Source organism: Stomoxys calcitrans, chromosome 3 (assembly GCF_963082655.1).
Source record: "Stomoxys calcitrans chromosome 3, idStoCalc2.1, whole genome shotgun sequence".
NCBI lineage: Eukaryota > Metazoa > Arthropoda > Insecta > Diptera > Muscidae > Stomoxys > Stomoxys calcitrans.
The window spans coordinates 192,324,292-192,347,910 of NC_081554.1; the positions used below are offsets into that span (position 1 = coordinate 192,324,292).

Below are 23,619 nucleotides of genomic sequence, written 5' to 3' on the forward strand. Positions count from 1 at the left end.
GATAAATATAGACATAGCATTCATTTCATTGTAATATAGAAATTAAACTATTGTAAAATCTGTAAAAAATAATAATTGTGTACAGCCGCCGATTAAAATTTTTGAATCGTCTTAGCCACCGATTTGAATTTTGCTATCGGCGCAGCTGACGACCCGCCGATCAATATTTTGGCCATGCCGCCGTGGGGTTGACGAAAAGCCTCGGCATCGTGCTCTGCACCATCCACTTTTTTCAAGAAGTCAAAGCCAAGTGTCACAAGTGACAAGTCGGTTTATTTACGTGAAAGATCTCGGGGGAAAGATTTTTTGCCTGCACCTCGAACAAGAAGTTTTCTTAAACTATCTTTCTTTAAAAACTTATTTTAAATCTTAGTAAGATTCTTTGTTTCATTAACATGCAATATTTGTCATAATTAAGAAAAATTAAAGCAATCGTATTTTGCTGAGCGAAGGTGTGAATAATTGAGAGAGAGAGAGGCTGTGACAAAGGAAAATCAATAATTTTATCAAATAAAATCAGTGAATTATTGTGAAGTAACTCAACGGCTGTTAAATGTATCAAATAAGTCTATGATAGTTTGCATAAATTATACCAATTACTATATTTAAAATCTGTGACGTATTGCCTGATTAAAGATCCAGGCCTGTGATTATTGTTTTCTGTGCGGCAATTCCTCCTTTACGTGGGTGTTATTTTTTGCTCGGTGTCTCGCGTGTGTAATGTTTTGACGCAAACAGCTCTGCTGCTGCATTCAGTGGTTGTCGCAGACCGGCAGAAAATTCTTGCCATTTAACATTCATAGCACACGGCGGCTTAGTGTTTTTTTCTGCCGAAATCTTTTCGAAATAACACCCAACATACATACCATTAATCGAAGAGAGAGCGGCGACAAAAGAATTGAAAAATTAGTGTGCGAGTGTGTGGCGTGCGTGTATCTGCCGGCTGTTTTATTCACCCCTCTTTTTTGGCATAAATCCGGCTCCCTACCATCCATCATCACGGATTTCGAACAACGTTTGTAACATTCATCCCTTCAGCCGTTTATTTTGGCACCATCATGACTTTGGTACAGCAGCTGATGAATTACAAATACTTGGACAAAGAGCATCTAAATGGCTTCGATAATTATAAGGTAATATGAAACACCATATCAATGTTATTGGAAAAAAACTGGATGTTCAAAGGGTTAAGCAATAAGTGGCATAATTCATGTACACACACCTCAAAGAGCACTAACATAGGCTAACAGTTTTATTTTAAATTGGATAAATTAAGCCATTGGCTTCTTAGGTGCTCTGCTATTTGTCGTTTTCATCCAATATACTATGTTGGGTAAAATATGAAAAAAAGTGAATAAGTAAAACAAGAAATCCCTATGTTAAGGAATTGTGGGTTTTAGAATTAGGAAATTTCGTTTAAAATATTATGTTGCGAATTTTCTATGAAAATCAAAACTCAAAGTTGAAAACCAAATTTTGTATATGAATCAAATTTGGGGTTGGTACTCTATTCGGCTTTTTACGTGAACAACTGTCGAACTGCACATAAAAAAATTGTAAATGAAAAATGTGCGAAAACTTAAATGAAAAGTGAAAATGCCGTTTGTAACACCTCGAAATATTGATCTAAGACCCCAACAAGTATAAATATATTTTTGAACATCTCCACATTCTGAGTCGATCTAGTAATGTCCGTCCGTCCGTCTGTCGAAATCACTATAGCGGTCGAACGCATAAAGCTAGCCGCTTGAGATTACACTATACAAGACACTGATACTACCCGTGTTGTTATATGGTTCTAAGGCATGTGTACTTGTGAAAGCAAACGAGGCAGTGCTTGGAGTGTTTGAGTAAAAGATTCTTCGTAAAATATATCAACCAGTTTGGGTTGAGAATATAGGCGTCGTATTAACCGTCGTCATACAGCTTTGTGCGCGACGATATCATAGTTACACGTGTCAAAATACAATGGCTGCGTTGGCTAGGTCATGTCAGAATGGATAAGGAAGCTCCAGCAAAGAAGTCTTTAGTCCCAGAAGTCCCAGATTTGACTTCTTGAGCACTTGCAAGTCGCTATTTTCGACTGACAAAATCTGCGCATAATCTGATATAGGTCCCAGATTTGACTTCTTGAGCACTTGCAAGTCGCTATTTTCGACTGATTTGGCTAAAATTTTGCAGATTGTGTTCTGTTATGGCTTCCAACAATTGCCTCAAGTACGGTTCAAATTGGTCCACAATCTCAAGAGTTCCCATATAAATCGATTTCCATACTTTAATTCTTGAGTCCTTATAAGCAGCAATTTTTGTAAAAATTTTTAGCCGAAATTGTGGGGGTCCTAATTTTAGGCCCCACCGAAATTAGCACGCTTTTATATCTAGATGTTTAAGTAAAGTTGCCCTTACACTTCTGTTCTTGTCTTATGACATGCCAAATTTTGCTAATGTCAAATTTGTGAGTGGACGGCCCTAGGCAATGCAAATGCAAAATTCAGATATACCCATGAACATTCCATTAAAGAAACTTCTCACATTTCAATGAGTACTGTCCGATTGAAGTTTTTTTAAGTTCAATGATAAGGGGCCTCTTTTTATAGCCGAGTCTGAACGGCACCTAAGTGGAGAAGTTTTTACACGGTTGCCATACCAAATGGTACAGTACCTCCCAAAGGGGTGGCATTGTAGGGATAGAAGAGAATAACCACCGCTGAAAATTTTCATGATGTTGTCGTCAGAATTCGAACTCAAGCGTTCAGTGTCATAGGCGGACATGCTAACCTCTGCGATACGGTGTCGCCAGCATTAGGAAGGGTTTTTTTTTTGTGATTTTTACGCAAGAATACGAACCCAGGCGTTCAGCGTCGTAGACGGACATAAAAAACAAATGAAAAATAAAGGCGTGCTAAATTCGGTCGGGCTGACCACCACCATGGATTCTGCTAAAATATGGGAGCTATATCTAGTTATAGACCGAAATGGACCGTACTTCGTGCAGTTGTTGAGAATTATAACAGAACACTATATGCAAAATAACAGCCAAATCGGACAAAAATTTCGGCTTGTAAAGTCTCCAGAAGTCAAATCGGGAGATCAGTTTATATGGGAGCTATATCATGTTCTTGAACGATTTGTTCCTAATTTGACACAGTGGTTGGTTGTCATAACGGAAGATCGTGTACGCAATTTCAGGCAAATCGGATGAAAATAGAGGCATTTAGGCGCTCAAGAAGTCAAATCGGGAGATAGGTTTATATGGTATCTATATTAGGTTATACACAGATTTAAACCATAATTGGCACATTTATTGAAAGTCAAAATAGAACAGTATGTGCAAAATTTCAGTCAAATCGGACAAAAATTGTGGCTTCCATGGGCTCAAGAAGTCAAATCGGGATATCGGTTTATATAGGAGTTATATTAGGTTACAGATTGATTTGGACCGTACTTAACACAGTTGTTAGAAATCATAACAGAACACTATGTACAAAATCTCAGTAAAAATTAAGGTTGCCAGGGGCTCAAGAAGTCAAATTAGGATATCGATTCATATGGGAGCTTTATCAGGTTCTTGACCGATTTGGACCTCACAGTTGTTGCATGTCATAACAGACTACTATATTGTTGCATGTCAGAACAGACCATAATTTCAGCCAAATCGGACGAAAATTGTGGCTTCCATGGGAGCAAGAAGTCAAATCTGGAGATCCGTTTATATGGGAGGTATATCCAAATCTGAACTGATATGTTCTATTTGCAGTCATCAATGACCTACATCAATATAAAGTATCTATGCAAAATTTCAAGCGGCTAGTTCTACGCGTTGACTTCGACCGACGAACGGACGGAGCGACGGACATGGCTAGTTCGAATCAGAATGTCGAGACGATCAAGAGTATATATACTTTATGAGGTCCTAGATCAATATTTCGGGATGTTACAAACGGAATGACTATATTAGTGTACCCCATGGTGGGTATAAAAATTAAATATTGTATGAAAATCAAATTTTAAAAAATTTGTTCAACATTAAAGGGACAAGGATGTATAAGAAAAGAATAAAATTCGTTAAACTTTGTTATGTTCAAGTAACAGGCTGCTCTTTCGATTCATACAAAGAATGATTGATTTGTATTTACACTTTGGATGCCTTCTTCATTATTATTGCTGTCATTCCATGTCAATATTGACTGATACAAATCAATTATATTAGATTAACACATATGTATATTGTGTTTGGAACTCAAAGCTTATTAGAGTGGCTCAAAAAAATGTCTTCAGTACGGTGTAGTCCTTTATTTTCATATCCACGAAATTTGATTTTTAAAGAAAAGTAGGTCGACATTTGATTATTATAGAAAATTTTGAAAAATTTTTATCCTTAAAAAATATTTTGATTTTTCGTTCTCATTGGGATACTCAGTAATCCCAACTGAATATTCAATGTGTTTGTATACTTCAGATACGAGTAGAACACTGAAATTACAAACAGTGGCTAACAAAACCACAGTCAATATTTGATGTATAAACATTGAGATGAGAATTGAAATAACAAAAAATTTTGATTTGTTTTCAAAGTGACGGCGTGAAAGTACATTTCAACAAATCTAAACAAATTTACCGGTAAGCAATGAGAAAAAGTTCGTTGAACTTTTAATGCCGCAATGCTGCTTACCAAACACCTGCAATTTTCTTCAGTAAACTCTTCTTGTGCCCGAATCATGAGACCATCCATGGTCTCATGGTAGTCCATTGGTTATTGTTATTTCCAAATAGGTTCCCATATTGTTGTGCCAACAAACAATAAGCCCTGAGCACTTAATTTAACTCGGTCACGAAAAAGAAATTAAATTCAATGACCATGGGTGATTTCTTCGCTCTCTATAAGTTTCTAGGGACTTCTTACTTTTTTTTTTTGTCAAGTAGTATCGCTCACATGGGTTTTAATAAACAAACCACACTTTATGTTGTTTGGAATATCAATCTTCTAAAGTGGGACAGTTTAAGCCAAGTGCACATAAAGAGGTACATCAAATAGAAAAATATGTAAAAGTGTATTGTGGAAAGACTGAATGTTTATTTTATGCTTTGGTGTTAATATGAGTTCCATGGAAATTTTCGTTAAAATTTGATTTTGATAAAAAAATCGCTGAAATTGATTTTTTCCAAAAAAGGGGCAAATCAGGGATTACCTCTACAACAAGAAAATATATAAACCTAATTGGGATTCATGGAAGATAGTGCCATCCGATCGGTCAAAAAAAAAAAAATAATGCCATCCGAACTTTTTAATTAAAATATTTTAATACATTAATATAATCAAAAGATCAGTTTATAACAAAGAATCACAACGTAAAAATGGTTTGGGTCTGTAAAAAATGGCGTCAAAAACAAAATAAGGGCCATCGATATCCGCCATGTAGCTTTACACCAAATGTAAGACTGCGAAAGTAGTGTGACAAAATAATAATGCCGTAAGACGTGGTCATCAACAGCAACCACTTAACATATTGTAAAAAATGATATTTAACATATGTCGCAACTTGAAGATAATAAAATATCAATCGGAGAAATGCCTAGCAGTTCAAATCAGGGATGGGAAATACAACATTTTAAATAGTACTAAAGAGGTACTTTTTAGGCAGAACGGTAAAAATTTCAAAAATATTCGAGTGCCAAAGTTAAAAATTTCTTTCTGGATAAGTGTTGCCTTACCGATTACTGATTACACTTACAACGGCCCCTTATATATAACCCTAACCGATGACCAAAGGTCCCCATCTTTGCGATTTTTGCAAAGTATACATCAAATGTCAATAAGCACTACATCCTTTTCCCCCTCCAATTCCTAATTTCCTCTCGCCAACGCAATGCACTGCATTCATAGGGGACATCCCCTGCGTGTTGACTGATAGAACTAAGGGTGAACCAATTTATTTGAGCTTTTGATTGTACATCGATAGTAACCCAAAAACGGATATCAGATATTCAAGTTTTGAGCCAAGTATCAACCTAAATGCCTACAAACCGACATATAGACCAATAGGTATAACATGGCACACAGATGAAAGGAATGGCAAGTGGCAAATGTCAGAGGCCCTTCCCATTCTGAAAGTCGTTTAGAGATACATTCATTTATAAGGATTTTTTTCTCTAAATATGAACTGATAATACCCCATTTAAACATTTTTTAATGGGGGCAAATTCAACAGTCGGGCGGACATGATTCGATCGAATGACTTACAAGCGATTATCCCTATTTTAACGTGATGCATTTCCTGAACTACTGGTCAGTAAAAAACAAGTAAAAGCGATTATCCCTATTTTAACGTGATGCATTTCCTGAACTACTGGTCAGTAAAAAACAAGTAATTGCGCGCTAGGTTTGGCCGGGATGAAGCTATATCAATTTTCGGACCATAAATAAATGCCGAACATTGTCAAAGTCATGGTGTAATATTTCAGTTCATTCGGACAAGATCGAAATCGGGAGATAGGTTTATATGGGAGCTGTATCAAACTTTTGATCGATTCAGATCATATTAGATACGTATGTTGAAAGTCATGAAAGAAGACGTTGTACAAAATTTCTGCCAAATCGGATGAGAGGGTGCAACCTCTATAAGCTCAAGAAGTCAAATCCAAGATAGGTTTATATGACAGCTATATCAGGTTATAGGCGTATTTCAAGCGTACTCATAACATTTATTGGAAGGCATAACAAAACACCCCTTGAAAAATTTCAGCCAAATCGGATGAGAATTGCGCGCTCTATTGGCTCAAAAAGTCAAGATCCATGATAGGTTTATATGACAGCCATATCAGGTTATTAACCTATTACAACCATACTCATCACATTTATTGGAAGTCATAGCAAAACACCTCATACAAAATTTCAGCCAAAATGGATATGAATTGCGCCCTATAGTGGCTCAAGAAGTCAAGATTCAAGATCTGTTTGTATGGCAGCTGTATTAGGTTATAAACCGAGTTGAACCATACTTAGCACAGTTCTTGAAAGTGATAGCAAAACACGCCATGCTAAATTTCAGCCAAATCAGATAAGAATTGCGCGCTCTAGATGCCCTAGAGGCTCAAGAAGTCAAGACCACAGATTGGTTTATATGACGGCTATATCAGGTTATGAACCGATTTCAACCACACGTTGAATTTTCAAGTTGTTGGAAATTATAACAAAAAAACCCATGCCAAATTTCAGCCATATCGGACAAGAATTGCGCCCTCTAGTGGCTTAAGAAGTCAAGATCTAAGATCGGTTTATATGGCAGCTTTATCAAAACATGGACTGTTTACTTCCATTGGGACATTTACTTCCCAACCGACCTGCACTAATAAAAATTTTTTGAGCAAAATTTCAAGCGGCTACCATTATTCCTTCGAAAGTTAGCATTCTTTCGACAGACAGACGGACGGATGGACATGGCTAGATCGACTTAAAATCTCATGAGGATCAAGAATATATATAATTTATGTGGTCTTTGACGAATATTTCGAAGAGTTACAAACAGAATGACGAAATCAGTATACCCCCATCCTATGGTGGAAGGTATAAACATTTCCAGCGGTGGTTTTCCCCCGCTAATGTTGGTGACATCTGTAAAGTACTGGGCCAAGTAAAAACTTTCTCAAAAAGAGGTATCGCCCGGCGGCAAGCCGTTCGGCTATAAAAAGGATGTCCCTAATCATTGGGCTTAAACTTGGATCGGGCAGCATTTGATTGATTTTTGGGAAGTTTGCCCCTGTCACAGCTTGCAGTCAATATGGTATCAAACTGAGAAATGCATAGTAGTTCAAATAATACCTCTGAGAATGATTATAAACAAATTTCACGGCTGAAAGGTATTATAAAATCAATTATAGAATTCCCAAATACTTTAAATACTACTATTGATAATGATTATGGTCATATGACAGAAAGACTATAGGTTAGGTTAGGTTGAAAAGAGGGTGCAGATATTAATCCGCCCCTTGCCACTATGGACATACACCTAAGCCAGTAATCGGCTTGTTGTGCGCTCTAGCCAATTACTGACTTAGTTGGCTGACAGAAAATCTATAAGGTATCAAATACTTCTATTGAGAACGTTAATGATCATGCAGGCATATTGGATCAATCCGAAAATTGCCTACTAGTTCAAATACTACTATTGAAAATGATTGCAATAATATGTCACAAAGCAATGTAGGATCCACCTGAGATCCACCAAGTATTTCAAATGCTACTTTTGATAATGATTTTAATCATTGATGAAATCTGAAGACAATATAGGATCAATGCAAGAATTGCCTTATAGTTCAAATACCTACATGGAGAAAAATTGTATATATATGTCATAACTTAAAGGCAGTAAGGACCAATACGAATATTCCCCACCAATTATAATTATATGTCAAACGAAAGCCCATCGACAAAAATTCATAATCAGGCCATTGATTTCTCTTCATTGATTCTAGTTTAATTTCAGTCTGAATTTTTTGCTTTCTTTTCCTTCCTCTTTCACTTTTTTTCTTTGGCTTGTCATGAAAAGTAAGCGATTATTTAAAATTACCTGCCTTTTAACTGACTTATGCAAGCAATATCTGTAAAATCTTCCACACATTATAATGTCGTTTGCTAATTGCCAACCTTTTGGCTTATTGCATTTAGCTTTGTGTTTGTTTATCTTTGTGTAAATGGTAACGGACTTCTCTTGTTCAGACCAAGCGCCACTCTTAATCTCTTTGAACTTTATTAATATTGAAATACTAGAATACAAAAACCCATTTCATATGCATTGCTTTTAATTTTCTTTTTCCTTTTCTGTCTTCCATTTCTTTACAGTATAGTGCACGCGATACCTCACCGCTGAGCGTTTATGTTATGCATCCCTTTTGGAATTGGATTGTCAAGGTAAATGCGTCAAGCTGTAGCCAGCCCCAGCCAACAAAGTTTAAGGGAATGTTGGAAAAAAAAATAATAATAATAAGCATGGTATTTGTTGGGTAGTATAGTAGATATGACAGCTACTATCATTGGCATCAGAATCCATTATTAACACGCTCAAGCGCATAGTTTGTTAATATGCCGTGTACTCGCACAGTGAGGAATAAAAGTTTTCGTAGCTCTGTTTGGTTTTTGTAAAATCATATTTCGACAAAATCTATTATATAAAATTTAAAGTGCATTTGTTTGTCTGTTTGTTTGTTTGTTCCGAAAAGACTCGAAAACGGTTTTGGAACGGATTTCCCTCATATTTTCGCAAGTTGTGTAGGATGGTCTGGAAGGGATAATAGGTCATACAATTTTTTGATATCAGTAGGGGCTATTTGCCCCAAAAGCACCACACAAAAATAAAAGTAGACCGATCGGGATATGATGACTCAAATGAAAGGTATTCGAGGGTTGAGTGCTAACTTGATATTAAAAATTGGGTCCAGGTACCTAGGGGGCCGCCCGCACCCCAAAACCCCCTCAAATGGGCATTTTGGACGATTATGATAATATGGAACTTAAATGAAAGGTATAAGGGAGTAGATTACGAATATGGTCTGGAAGCAGCAATAGGCTATACAATTTTTTGATATCGGAAGGGGGCGGACCCTCCCATTTGCCCCAAAAGCACCACGCAAAAATAAAAGTAGACCGATCGGGACAATATGGGACTCAAATGAAAAGAATACTCAAGGGTAGAGTAATAACTCGATATTAAAAATTGGGCCCAGCTACCTGGGGGCCGACCAACCACAAAGCCCCCTCAAATGGGTATATTTGACGATTACGAAAATATGGTACACAAATGAAAGGTATAAAAGATACGAATATGGTCTGGAAAGAGCAATAGGCTACATAATTTTTTGATATCGGAAGGGGGTGGACCCTCCCATTTTCTCCAAAAGCACCACCGAATAAAAGTAGACCGATCGGGACAATTTGGAACTCAAATGAAAAGAATACTCGAGGGTAGACGGGTCGCCCCAACCCCAAAAACCCCTCAAATGGGCATATTGGATGATTATGACAATATGGATCTTAAATGAAAGGTACAAAGGAGTAGATTACGAATATGGTCTGGAAGGAGCAATAGGCTATAGAATTTGTTGACATCGGAAGGGGGCGTTTTTTGCAAAAAAATTATGATTTATTGCTCTGATTCTCTTAGATCATCGTACTAAACCACATTAAAAAGTATCGGAAGATGCCAAGATAGCTTTTGAGGAGGAAAAAACGTTGAAATTCTGTTAACGGTCTTAATATCTCCCAGGCTCGTTAAAAATGTTTGGGTACCCCTAGTTGAAGAGCACGAATAGGATACCCAACTAAATATTTGGGTTAACTGTTGACCCAGCTTGAGTTACACAAATTATATTCTTTTTTTACTTTATACAAAAAAGTGCTCTTTGTCCCTAATTATATGGCCACCTGCTTGTTTGATATCTAGTGCTTGAAAACTCGGAGATAGAAGGGGAGATTCGAGCGAAATTTTGTTTGCGCTCATATTTTAACCTAAAAATAAAAATTTGGTAACGAAGTTTGGGGTCAAGTGTATGGGATTTGCCCCAAGCATAACAATATGGGACCCCTCACCCCCCAAACAAGATCATGAAACTTTAGGGTTCAAATAAAATCTATTAAAGATTTTCTATCTATTTTAAAGAGATTTTTGTTTCAAAATCGAGTTTTATCAAAATTTTTTTGTGAAATAAAATTGCGACGAAAAAATTTCTGTAAAATAAAACTTCGACGAAAAAATGTCTATGGAAATCAAATTTTAAGGAAATTTGTTATGAAAACCCATTTTTGAGGAAGTTATTTAAAAAACGTGTTCCTTGAATGATGTTTTCAAATAGAAAAACACCAGTCATAGAAAAACACCACCTCCAAAATTTCAGGCAAGTCGAGTAATAATTGCGCCCTCTAGAAGCTCAAAAAGTCAAACTGGGAGATCGGTTTACATGGCAGCTATATCAGGTTATATATCAATTTAGACCATACATGGAAAAGTTGTTGGAAGTCATAACAAAACTACATATGCAAAATTTCAACCATATTGGACAAGAATTGCGCCCTCTAGAAGTCCAAGAAGTCTAATCGGGATATCGGTTAATATGGCGGCTATATCAGGATGTGAACTGATTTTGACCATACTTGATACAGTTGTTGGAAATCAAAATAAAACACTCTATGCACAATTTCGGTCTAGTCGGATAAGAATTGCGCCCTCTAGAGGTTCAAGAAGTCTAATCGGGAGATCGGTTTATATGGCGGCTATATCAGGTTGTGGACTGATTTAAACCATACTTGGCACAGTTGTTGAAAGTCATACCAGAACACTTCATGCAAATCGGATAAGAATTGTGCCTTTTAGATGTCAAGACCCAAGGTCGGTTTATATGGCAGCTATATTAGGTTATTAACCGATTTATTCCATACTTGGCACAGTTGTTGGAAGATACCAAAACATCACGTACTAAATTTCAGTCAAATCGGATTAGAATTGCGCCCTCTAGAAGCTCATGAAGTCAAGACCCAAGATCGGTTTATACGGCAGCTATATCAAAACATGAACTGATTTGGCCCATTTACATTCTCAACCGACCTACACTAATTAGAAATATTTGTGCAAATTTCAAGTGCCTAGCTTTTCTCCTCCGAAAGTTAGCGTGCTTTCGACAGACGGACGGACGGACATGGCTAGATCGAAGTGTTACAAAAAAAATGACGAAATTTGACCGAATTTTGACCAAAAATTTTTAAATTAAATTTTTTACAAAATTTTCCTCAAATTAAATTTTGCCAAAATTTTCAAATATTTTTACAATTTTTTTTTCAAAAATGTTTGCAAAATTTTCTATAAAAATCAAGTTTTATGAAATTTCATAAAAATAAATTTTCATTGACTTGTTTTGTTGTTCACTGTCTTATATTGCTGTAGCTGGCAAAAATTGACACATTTATTTACATACCCTTACAGGCTCGTGTAAACATGTTTGCTCTCTCTCCGTCAAGCAAAAAAACATAGGTGTGAGGAAACAGAAGGAAATTGTGCAAAAGCTCTTCTGTTTTACTACCGCTGATGGTAGGCAAATCCTTTTACAAGCACTCTAGCAGAATGGGCAAAGCACATGCAATACACAAGGCACAGTGGGATAAGAAACACTTGAATGATATGCAGAGATTAAGTCCCTAAGGATTAGATTTTATTCTAAAGTGTTAGGGGAGATAATGTAGAATTGAAGTTTGGCTATGAGTGCCTTGAAGACTTCCTATTCCAAATGCCCAAATGGTTAATTTCTGATAAGATTTCCTTTACAATTAGAATTTTTTATAACGGACCATATTTCTTTTTTTCGGTTAGCCGTTTACCCTTATCTAAAGCAAGGTCATTTTTCAGTAAGTGCCCAACTGTTTTGTTTATGATTGACCAGGTAGCTTATCTTTTATGAAGTGAATAAACGCTATAACTTTTCTAATTTGAATTCCTGGGAATCTGATAATTCAATTTCCATGTATCAGCAATTTAAATCTGTATTATTTTTTTTCAATAATTTTATTCAATACCATGATTTAACGTCAAATAAGCGATTAAAGAGGTGGAGGTGGGGAGAATCGGACGCATTTGTCTTTTCTTCTCTGCGTCATACCCCAAACCACACCACACTTTTGTGTTGTCGTCCTATTAACATAAGGTGAAGTTTTCAAAAAATGCCGACGTCCCAATTTGTAATCAGAAGGGTGGAGAATTTTAATTGTCGCGTGTTAAAATTTATAGTCTATGTTATAAATATGGTAATTAATGCTAGAAAAGAGATTTGAGAGAGTTAGAGGGAGCCAAAGAAAGAGAGCACACTTCTTTTGACAGCGAAATGTTACGAAAATTCTCTTTCTCTTGTAAGTGTGCAAGGCAAGTGTGTCTTTAGTGTTTTTTTGAATTGATAAATGGGTGAGGGTCTTAGAACTTTCGTTTTCTAAAACAGTGGCAACAGATGTGCCAACGAAACCTTTATAAAATTCCCATTTATATGACTTTTATTTCTTAAGGCTTTGAGATCTATTATGGTATGAAAATTAACTTATTTTACCTTACTTGACTTTTCTTCCGAACAACTGTCAAAACGCATTGTAAAAAAATTGTGACTAAAAAATGCGAACACAGAGGAATCTGGGTTTGAGTCGAGTGGGCTTGGCTGGGTATTTAAACAGGTGACGTGTGTCGTTTGGTCCCTGGTCACAATCGGGATATACATCCCGCACGGCATTAATCCTTGGAATGGAGGAGGCTGCAACTGCAGGCTTCAGTCGTGGTATAACTCTGCCCATCTTCCAGACATCGGTTACTATAAGAGTGTTAAAAGACAGGTTTAGGACAGTTGTAAGGTACTTAACTTCAGGTAGATCCAGATTCTTCAGCATCAGATTAGAGATTCCGTCTGAGCCCCTTAGATGATTTGGCGCCACGGTTGTCATTTGTTACTTTGTCCACGGTAAATTGCGATAGCTGCCCATCGGCTCAGTCTACGGATACGACGAATGGTCCTTTTTCTAGCACTGTCACTCTCGGGGAGCACAAAAAATTGATGATAGAACAATCTAGTGCATCTCTTCGGATCAGTCAAAGTTACATTGCCAAAAGTGACTGATGTCCTGTAATCCCGTCTAACGGGATTCGAGTGTGACTTAACAGTAGACGCGTCCACCGGGATTCTAGAGTGATTTAACAGTAGACCACAGCTTGCCTAAACCGGTACCTAAGTTACATTGCTCTAAGTGTTCCAGCCACAAATTCCGCTTATGTTTGTTGAAAACCCTGTTTGTTTTCAGTTAGTAGCCTACTAATGTAATCTTGGACAATACTTAGAGCACAACAACCAACTGGCGGCATGTACACGCTGCGAAGGCTGCAGGTATAGGTCATCTTTGTCTCATTGATCGCTGTAACCAATATGTTCTTCCGACTCATAAAATCTACTATCTCCCCGATCTTGCCTCGGAGACCGTTGCAATTCAACTGCAAGAATGGAACTAGGCCGGCAATATTGGAGCTTGTTGCGTATATTATTGCACGGGAGAGGTCAGAGAGGTCATATAGCCCGACGACGATGCTTGTGATCCTCTGCAGTCTTTGTTCGCACAGTACCTTGCAACATATTCAGTGCGGCTATGCTTACGTAGTGCCGTTAGGCCATAACAAGATCGGAAATGCATCCACTACATGCACCGGTTACACCCCACCGACATCGACCGATGATGGAGTCGGTTCTGGCAAACCGAACAGAACTAGGGTTCAGGGTTCTTTCTAATTTCGACACGGACCAAAGGCGTGCGGAGAAGGCATTCCGGGATGTGCCTCTCCCATGACGAAAAAAGGACGAACACGTACACTGAGGCGGCAGCCCTTGCCGATGAAGGATTCCATCGGGTTAATTCGGTGCGTACAAACGGCTGCCACGGTATTGATGAAGATCGTAGGAGGTTGCGAATGTGTCATATCGGCTCAGATTTGGATATAGCCCCATATAAAATGATCCCCAGTTTTGACATTTTAATTCCCAGAAGCCTCAATTTTCGTCTGATTTGGCTGAAATTTGGTTTCTAATTTTTATTCCAACATCTGTGCCCTGTATGATCCGAAAAGATATTTAAACTGATATAGCCACCATATGAACCGATCTCCAGAATTGACTTCTTGAGCCCCTATCATTCACTTTGGCTGAAATTTCCCAAAAATTCTTGTGTCAAAACTTCCAAAATCCGTGCCAAATACGATTCGTATCGTTCTGCAAGCTGATATAGCCTCCATATAAACCGATTTCTGGATTTGACTTTTTGAGCCTTTAGATGCTTGAAATTTCACCTGATTAGGCAAAGATTTGGTAATTGAAATACACAAGCGCACACTAAATAGGTATAGGCCCTTTAAAGCCAATACCCAGATTTGATTATCGCAAAGTAATTCAAATACAAACAGTGTTAATAAGGGTACATTGTTAGCGGAATCCATGGTAATGGGTTCGTCTCGATCAACTAAGCACGTTTTTATTTAATATAATGCCAATTTTTATTAATCTAACATTTATTGATTTTTCTTAAAAAATTATCTGGTCGAAAAATAAAAATATTTTTTTAAAAATCAGGTTTTGAGATTTTTAAATATATTTTTTTAAATATTGATTTTCGGCCCACTGTATATTCGTTTTCTTTTGCTGTTGTGATTTGTTACAACAGCAATTCACCTCCTATTGAGCTTACATTCAAAAATCGATATAAGGACCCTCACTTGTGAACTATTGTAAAAAACAAATACAGTCAAACATGTTTAGAAATGGTTTTTCATGGATGGTTGTTGTTCTTGTTGTAGCAGTGTGTTGTACACTGAGGCGGCCCTTGCCGATGAAAGATCTCAACGGGTCAATCCGGTACGTACAACCGGTTGCCATGGAATTGATTGTGATATTGTAATTTGCGTGGCAAAAACATAATTTTTTTAATTAAAATATTTAATTGACAGTTTATATCTGATAATTGTTTAATCACTCATTTGTTATATTTTATATTTTTCTTCTCATTACAGTTCTTTCCGCGATGGCTAGCACCAAATGTCATGACTTTTCTGGGATTCCTGTGTACAGCTTTAAATTTCTGCCTGCTCTCCTACTATGATTGGAATTTCTATGCTAGTTCCGATCTGGAGGGCTCTACACCCATACCCTCTTGGGTGTGGCTGTGCACGGCCGTAAATATCTTTTTGGCCTATACACTGGATGGCATTGATGGCAAGCAGGCTAGACGCATAGGCCTATCGGGACCCTTGGGTGAACTCTTCGATCATGGATTAGATTCGTACACAGCTGTATTGATACCGACGTGTCTGTATAGTATATTTGGTCGTTCGCCCATCTATTCAGTTGCTCCCATACGTATGTACTACGTATGTTGGATGGTGTTCTTTAATTTCTATGTTTCCCATTGGGAAAAATACAATACGGGCGTTCTATATCTGCCCTGGGGCTACGATCTCAGCATGTGGGGCTCTACAGCTATGTACCTGGTCACATGGTGGTGCGGTTATGAATTCTGGAAAAAGGAACTGCCTTTTGGTATACCACTGGGTAATGCCATGGAATTTCTATTGCATTTTAGTGCCATGGCCAATACACCGATGGTGGTGGTGAATATATACAAGTGAGTATTTGGTTTTTATATTTTATAAAAAATTGACAAAAATTATTTTTTTCTCGTTTTAGTTCTTATGTTCAGCGTACTGGCAAAATGCGTACTTTAAAGGAAGCCATTCGACCCGTATGGCCCTTATTGGCTTTCATGGTGTTGTTATTGGTGTGGCCTTTTATCTCACCCAATGACATCATGGAAAAGGACCCCCGAGTCTTGTTCATGTTGAGTGGCACCATATTTTCCAATATCAGCGTAAGTTCTTAAGAAATGAATCATTGCAAACAACACCACTATGTGTGTGGCTCAGGCATTAAAGACTTAGTGAATGTGTTGATAAGGCGCTAAAAGCAACAAGTTTTGCAGCGAATATCGTTGAGTATATCATTGGGCACGGAAGAAATTTATGTGAGGAGACAAACTGCAGTAGACCATTTGTCTATCTGTTCGTTCACTTCTTAAATGTCTTATTAATGGAAAGTTACGAAAGTTATAACCGATTATCTATTTACATAGTTGTACTAACAGAGCAGTAAAAGACCCACTTAGACGTTAGTTAACTTTTTCTAGTCCAAATAATCCCGCCGGGATTCGAACCTGGGCACACGGAGAAAAAGCGAGAGCCGTTGTCTAGCGTTCGAAGCCATCCATACAACTTCCAACAGATGCAAAGATTCATGTGTACCACGGAATTCGTGTAATTGTCGCAGAAAAAAAAGTCTCATAAGTCGGCAGAGCCTGGCCGGGATTCGAAGCTGGGCACAAGGAGCAACAGCGAGCGTCGTTGCCGTTGTCTAGCGTACGAAGCCATCGCACACACTTCCAACAGATGCACAGAATCCACGGTGTACAACGGAATTCGTATAATTGTCGCAAAAAAAAACATAACATAACACAAATACATATGAATTAGGAAAAAGTATAGCTAATGGACAGGGTTGTCGAGAGTGGTTAATGTGGAAATTGTATCATAGAGGCGTTTTCGCAATTAATACCCAATATGGTTGAAAAGTCTTCTAACCAAAGACGCGTCCCATAGTGGTTGGTGTGCGTTGCTATCTCTGGCTTTCCTTTTCCATGCAAAGAAAATCTCCGATCACTGTGCTCGTCTCGAAAGAGAAACAAACAAGACTCCAAAAGATGTTGGTGACTAGGAAACGACTCTCTGGGGTGTTCCTGTCCAAAACCATGTTGGGTTGATAGACATTCCGTCTTGTCTCGGTCGGCCTTTGAAGGTTCTACGTTTTGACAATACTTCTGGAGGGCTCTCTCTCTCTCTCTCTCTCTCTCTCTCTCTCTCTCTCTCTGACTGAGTCTTCCTTTCGGTTGCTGCCTACGTTAGAGTTGTAAGACTGGTTGGCAAATCCAAAGCCATAAAGTTGTTGAAGTCACATTTTCATGTGGAGGTGACTATCATTGTCAAGCTCCTTTCAGTGACCAAGCTCGTTCCAGTTCAAAATATCGATCGCCGCGGGAACAGGGTGGCCATTGGTTATTTAAAGGCGGCAATAATTCGCCTTGTCATATCAAGTATCATAGGCACTCATCATTTGTGCAAGAGAGAGAGGTGCCGCCCGACCTCTCACTGGCACTCTCCGCCCGAAAACGCTGATTGTTCGCAGAGCATTTGACTATTCACAACCTTTGGACGTGCCCGGTAGCTCGCAGCTTAGCTTCTCGTGACAGCAATGAACACCACACAGATTGGACCTCAATGTTCCAGCCTGTGTGGTGTTCACAGCTATTTCGTGCCGGGCCAAAACCATAATCTTACCGGCCATCTCCTTGAAGACCTTGTCTAAACATCTCGTTTAATAGCAATTTACGGTTGTAGTGGTTTTATAAACGCAGATTTGTGGAGGAGCGGCAGTCCTTGGCTTGAAAATATCCTGGGTGGATCCCGGTTCATAGACTAACTTCAAAGGGGGTTTCAGAGGCATGGAGTGACTAAATGAAGAGACTGTTGCGGTACTCCCATATTATCTTTGAGTGATTTATAGTTGAAAATATTGCCTCATTCGTCTTCGAGGGCTAGTTAGGTAACATGCTGTTCAACGATTTCGCGGGGGATAACAACCACACTACCAAATTTTAATCTTTTTTATGCTAAAACCTATCGTATGATTTTGTGGGGAATTCCTGTTATCAGTTTGGGGTGTCGATCATGTCATTTTTCGGAAATTCTTAAAGTGTTTAGCTTTATGTTTTTTGTTTATTTTTGGGGTTTTTTTTATCAATTGTTTTATACGTTGATAATGGTATAGATGGCATTTCAGTGAATCATAAAAATTTTATGAATGGTTTGTGGCATTTGTAATAGGTGATTTCATTTGCCCATGGTTTTGCGGTCAATTGTTTTATTTCTGTAATAAATCGAAAGCCTTGACACTCATAGTGCATGATTTATTATCGCAATATGCAAAAGCGTGACAAATGATTTAGAAGGTGTCAAAGAGGATGAACAAACTGTCAAAAGCACATATTTATAGGCTAATAACTAGGTGGGTACTAGCACAACTCATTTTTGTTAGGAAATTAGTGGGCAAAATGAATAAACGTTTCGGCGGTCTGGTTCTCCAATGACTAGATAGAGATGTGCAACGTGTATATACAACCGGTTAAACAAGATCGACAAAACAGTGGACTTAATGAATCGCAAGAATATTATGATCGCAGCAATCCAGGAAATAAAGCTGAACGACATCTATTATCATTGAGCTTAAACTTAAATCGGACAGCAATCATTAATATGTGAAAAAGGTTTGCAATACCACTAGCATGCAAACAATGTGCTACATAAGGTTATACATGAAATGGAGGCGGGGAACTGGCTTTCTCGACACACAATTCTGTGCAGTTTAGACCAATGTCGCCAGCGTCTGGCGTTGGTGACCCCTACATGTAATGTTTGGGGATAGCAGTCAGGTCCGAAAATGCCGAGTTAGAGCTAAATCGCTGGTTTGTAGTTGTCACCAAGATTATAGGCTCAACATCAGAGGCCCGGTGTCTGCTCATAATCACTTGGTACTAGGGAACTTTAATGCGCACTTTATGGCATTCTTCCCTAGATAAACGACCAGGGGCATAGCAATGGCAGAGCAGATTGAGAGTTTTCCGTTTTGAGCGATGAATAAGGACGCCCTCACCATAATTATTGTTAATTACACGAGCTGGCCAGATATTTCTATTAAATCACCTGGTCTAGTAAATGGCGTCTCCTGCCAACCCATCATTTCATTGGATTGGGACCAACTTTTCATAATCCTCACCATTGATCGATCATTAGATTTCATAGCCTCTGAACACCGGATGTATATTGAATATTAATCAGAAGAAGATCGATTGGCTCGGCTTCAGAGAATACACCAATCGTCGCTTCAGTGAGCTGCCAACCCCCTCTGATGACCTAGTTGGATTATAAATTTGTCTTTTATGGACCCAAGACTTTAAATTAAGAGATCGGTCTAAATGACAGCTATATCCAAATCTGAACCGATTTGGGCCAAATTGAAGAAGGATGTCGAAGGCCCCAACACAACTCACTGTCCAAAATTTGGGCGAAATCGGATAATAAATGCGCCTTTTATAGGCCCAAGACCATAAACAGAGAGATCGGTCTATATGGCATCTATATCGAAATCTGGACCGATCTGAGCCAATTTGAAGGCGAATGTTGGAGGGCATAACACAACCCACTGGCCTAAATTTTGGCGAAATCGGACATTAAATGCGCCTTTTATGGGCCCAAGACCTTAAATCGAGAGATCGGTCTATATGGCAGCTATATCCAAATCTAAACCGATCTAGGCGAAATTGAAAAAGGATGTTGAGCGGCCTTACACAATTCACTGTCCTAAATTTTGGCTAAATCGGACAGTAAATGCGCCTTTTATTGGCTCAAGACAAGACAAAAAAGGAATCTGTGCAAAGTTTCAGCACAATATCTCTATTTTTAAAGACTGTATCATGATTTCAATAGACAGACGGACAGACGGACGAATATGGCTAGGTCGTCTTAGATTTTTACGCTGATCAAAAATATATAATCTTTATAGGGTCGGAAATGGATATTTCGATGTGTTGCAAACGGAATGACAAAATGAATATACCCCCATCCTTCGGTGGTGGGTATATCAATGCCTATGCATCGTATCCGAACTGTTGTGCATAGAAGGCTATCGCACTTGACTTGGCAGGTTGTTGGGAGATTTCAATCACACTTTGGTTGATTGTTTGATTCGGCGAAGTTTATCAGGGTCCTCTGCTAATTTCACTGCTTCGGTCGGGAAATTTGGTCTCATACGCGGTATTTGACAGGCTGGGATGAACTTTTGAGCTTAAACTTGAATCGACCAGCTCTCATTGATATGTGAGAAGTTTGCTTCATGGAATGTTCATGGGCAAATTTGCAGGTGAATTAACTTTCAAAACGTTGATACACGTGTTTTTTTTTTATTTTTGCCTCTTCTTTGCTAATCCATTGAATTTTTCTTGTATTTAAAAAAATTGTTTTTATTATTAAAAAAAAATTTATCAAATTTTCTTTTTCTTTTATTTTTTTCAGTGCCGTCTGATTGTTGCTCAAATGTCTAATACACGCTGTGAAAGTTTCCATTGGATGACACCGATTTATGTGCTCTTTATAGCTTTGGGTTTATGGATACCCTTTCTTGAACGTTTCCTCTTGTATGTCCTGTTTATACTGACGACATTAAGCCATTGGCATTATGGTGCCTCAGTGGTCAATCAGATGTGCGAACATTTCAACCGAATTTGTTTCAGTGTTCATATGCGAAAGCCCATGGTGGATAAGGCCAAAAGCAATGGTCAAAGCTCAACTGCCTCAATGATGGCTACAACAAATAATGTGACAACAGCAGCATCTGCAAATGCTGCTTCCTCAACATCACCATCATTATCATCACAAATATCTTCCAGTTTACCAGCATCCTCGGAAAAATTAGAATAATACATTTTTAATGTTTAAGATTATTTATTAAAAAAAATTGTTTATAATTTTATTTAAAAAAATGTTAATTTATGAAATTAATTTTAATTTAATTTAGTTATGTAATTTAAACAAAACAATTAAAAATAATTTTAATTTTAAAATGTCACAAAAGAGAACAAACCAGGAAAAGTATACAAAAATGAACCAAAGACAAGTCAAGATATTATCATCTTCAGTAGTTCATTTGTTTTCAATGAGGAGGCTATAATTATATGAAAAACAACAAAAAAAAACAATACAATTTACACTCTAATAATGATATTTAATTGAGATTATAACAATGCTGTAATAGCTTTTTTTAGTGATTTTGTTTTTGAATAATTTGTTTTTGTATATGTTTCGCATAGTATTATAACAAATTTTACCTCTTACGCGCTCTCTGCCTCATACACATATAAAATAAAATAAAAAATATTTTAAATATATGCTCTAGGTTAATATTTTATTTTGCAATAATTATAACGCTTATTTATTGTGTTTTACTTTATTATTTTTGTAATTTAATTTAATTTTATTTCTTTTCACCTTTTTAAGTATTTTTTTCTTTTAGTTTATGTTTGTTCGTTTGTTTTTAACTGTATACTCGAATATTTGGTTCCTTAAAGAAAAAGAAAACAAAATATATTTGCCCCCACTTTCTTTTAAATTGCTTAAAGAAATTTACTTAAAACTGTGCCATTAATCGTTTAATCATATGATCTGATTAATAAAACTCAATATCGATTAATGAAGTATTAAAAACCAATGTTTTAATATTTATACATAGGGAAATCTTATATATAAAAATCAATTTGTGTTTGTTTGTATGTTTGTGTGTTTCTTATAGACTCAGAAACGGCTGAACCGATTTTCTTGAAAATTTCACAGATGGTGCATAATGACCCCGTGGTGAAAATTTTTTTGATATCTGAAGGGGGGGCGGACCCTCCCCCTTACCCTAATTTTCAGAAACGCCAGATCTCGGAGATGGGTGGTGCGAAATTTTGTGTGCTCTCATATAGTACCGTAAAAATAAAAATTTGGTATCCAAATTTCGGATGGGATACCTAGGGGGGCCGCCCCACCCTAAAACCTACCAAACATATATTTAGACCAATCACGACAATATGGGACTCAAATGAAAGGACCAAGTGCTAGGGGGACCACCCCAAAACACCCCTAAATCGGAGATATTTACCGACCATGGCAATATGGGACTCAAATGAAAGGTATTTGCGAGTACAATACGAATCTGATATCCAAATGTGGGACCACGTTTCCGGGGGTCCACCCCTTTCCCAAAACACCTCCCAAACAGGACTTATTTACTGACCATGGGAATATGGGGCTTAAATAAAAGGTATTTGAATGTAGAATACGAATCTGATATCCAAATATGGTACCAAGTGTTTGGGGGGTACCGCCTCTCACCAAAAACATTCTCCAAAGGGGACAAATTTACGACCATAGCAATATGGGGCTCAAATGAGAGGTCTTTGGGAGTAAAGCAAGAATTTGGGAATATTCGGGAAATATTGGAAATATTCACCCCCACAACACCACCCAAATAGTAAGTATTTTCTTACTACTGCAATATGAGGCTCAAATAAGAGGGTTTTTAAAGTGGAACACGAATCCGATATATATTTTCAAGGCCAACTCACTGAGTGGCCGCCCATCCCCCAAAACACCACCCAAGCCGATCATGTTTGCCGACTATGGAAATGTGTGGCTCAAATTAAAGGTATTTGGGAGTAGACCACGTATATGATATCAACATTAGGGACCAACTGTCTACCGGACGTCCCACCACCATAACAACACCTAAATAGGACGTATTTGCTCACCAAGGCAATTTGGGTCTTAAAGAGAGTGGAACTAAATATTCATAGTTTTTAGGGCCAATACCCCAAACCGGACATATTTGCTGACTTTTGCAATAAGGAGTTTAAATGAGATTAGAAAACTAATTTGATTTCCAATTTTGAGGGCAATGGCAATATGGGGTTCAAATAAATGATATATAGATATATGAGAATAGGTCCAATACCCCAAACCGGACATATTTCCTGACTTTTGCAATAAGGAGTTTAAATGAGATTAGAAAACGAATATGATATCCAATTTTGAGGGCAATGGCAATATGGGGTTAAAATAAATGATATATAGATATATGAGAATAGAGTACGTTGCTGATATATTTTCCGGGCTTAGTGTTTGGGGGATCACCCCAAAACACCCCTAATTCGGGCATATTTAACAACCATGTCAATATGGAGCTTAAATGAAAGGTATTGGGGGAAGAGCAAGAATTGATACCCATTTTCGAGACCAATTTTCTGGGGGTCTACCCCTTTCCCAAAATACCCCACAAACAGCAATCTTTTGGTGGCCATCGCAATATGGAGCTCAAATAAAGTTATATGGGAATAGAATACGAATTTGATATCCAAATGTAGGACCA

General features: G+C 37.7%; 1 protein-coding gene across 1 annotated transcript; it reads left to right on the plus strand.

Annotated features, from left to right (window-relative positions):
* The first annotated feature begins 228 nt into the window (after window positions 1–228).
* LOC106091456 (ethanolaminephosphotransferase 1) lies at window positions 229–21,616 on the plus strand. Its single transcript, XM_013257977.2, has 5 exons — window positions 229–1,133; window positions 8,840–8,908; window positions 15,567–16,177; window positions 16,240–16,420; window positions 20,730–21,616. Exons 1-5 carry the CDS (start codon window positions 1,059–1,061, stop codon window positions 21,132–21,134), a joined length of 1,341 nt encoding a protein of 446 aa, XP_013113431.2. The 5' UTR covers window positions 229–1,058; the 3' UTR covers window positions 21,135–21,616.
* The last annotated feature ends 2,003 nt before the right edge of the window (window positions 21,617–23,619 follow it).

What these genes read in the sequence shown, in the direction of transcription:
- LOC106091456 (XM_013257977.2), top strand. Translation starts at nt 1,059, where the DNA reads ATGACTTTGGTACAGCAGCTGATGAATTACAAATACTTGGACAAAGAG. An exon ending in GTGGTGGTGAATATATACAA is followed by an intron (nt 16,178 to 16,239) that starts GTGAGTATTTGG and finishes TTCTCGTTTTAG; the next exon opens with TTCTTATGTTCAGCGTACTG. An exon ending in CCATATTTTCCAATATCAGC is followed by an intron (nt 16,421 to 20,729) that starts GTAAGTTCTTAA and finishes TATTTTTTTCAG; the next exon opens with TGCCGTCTGATTGTTGCTCA.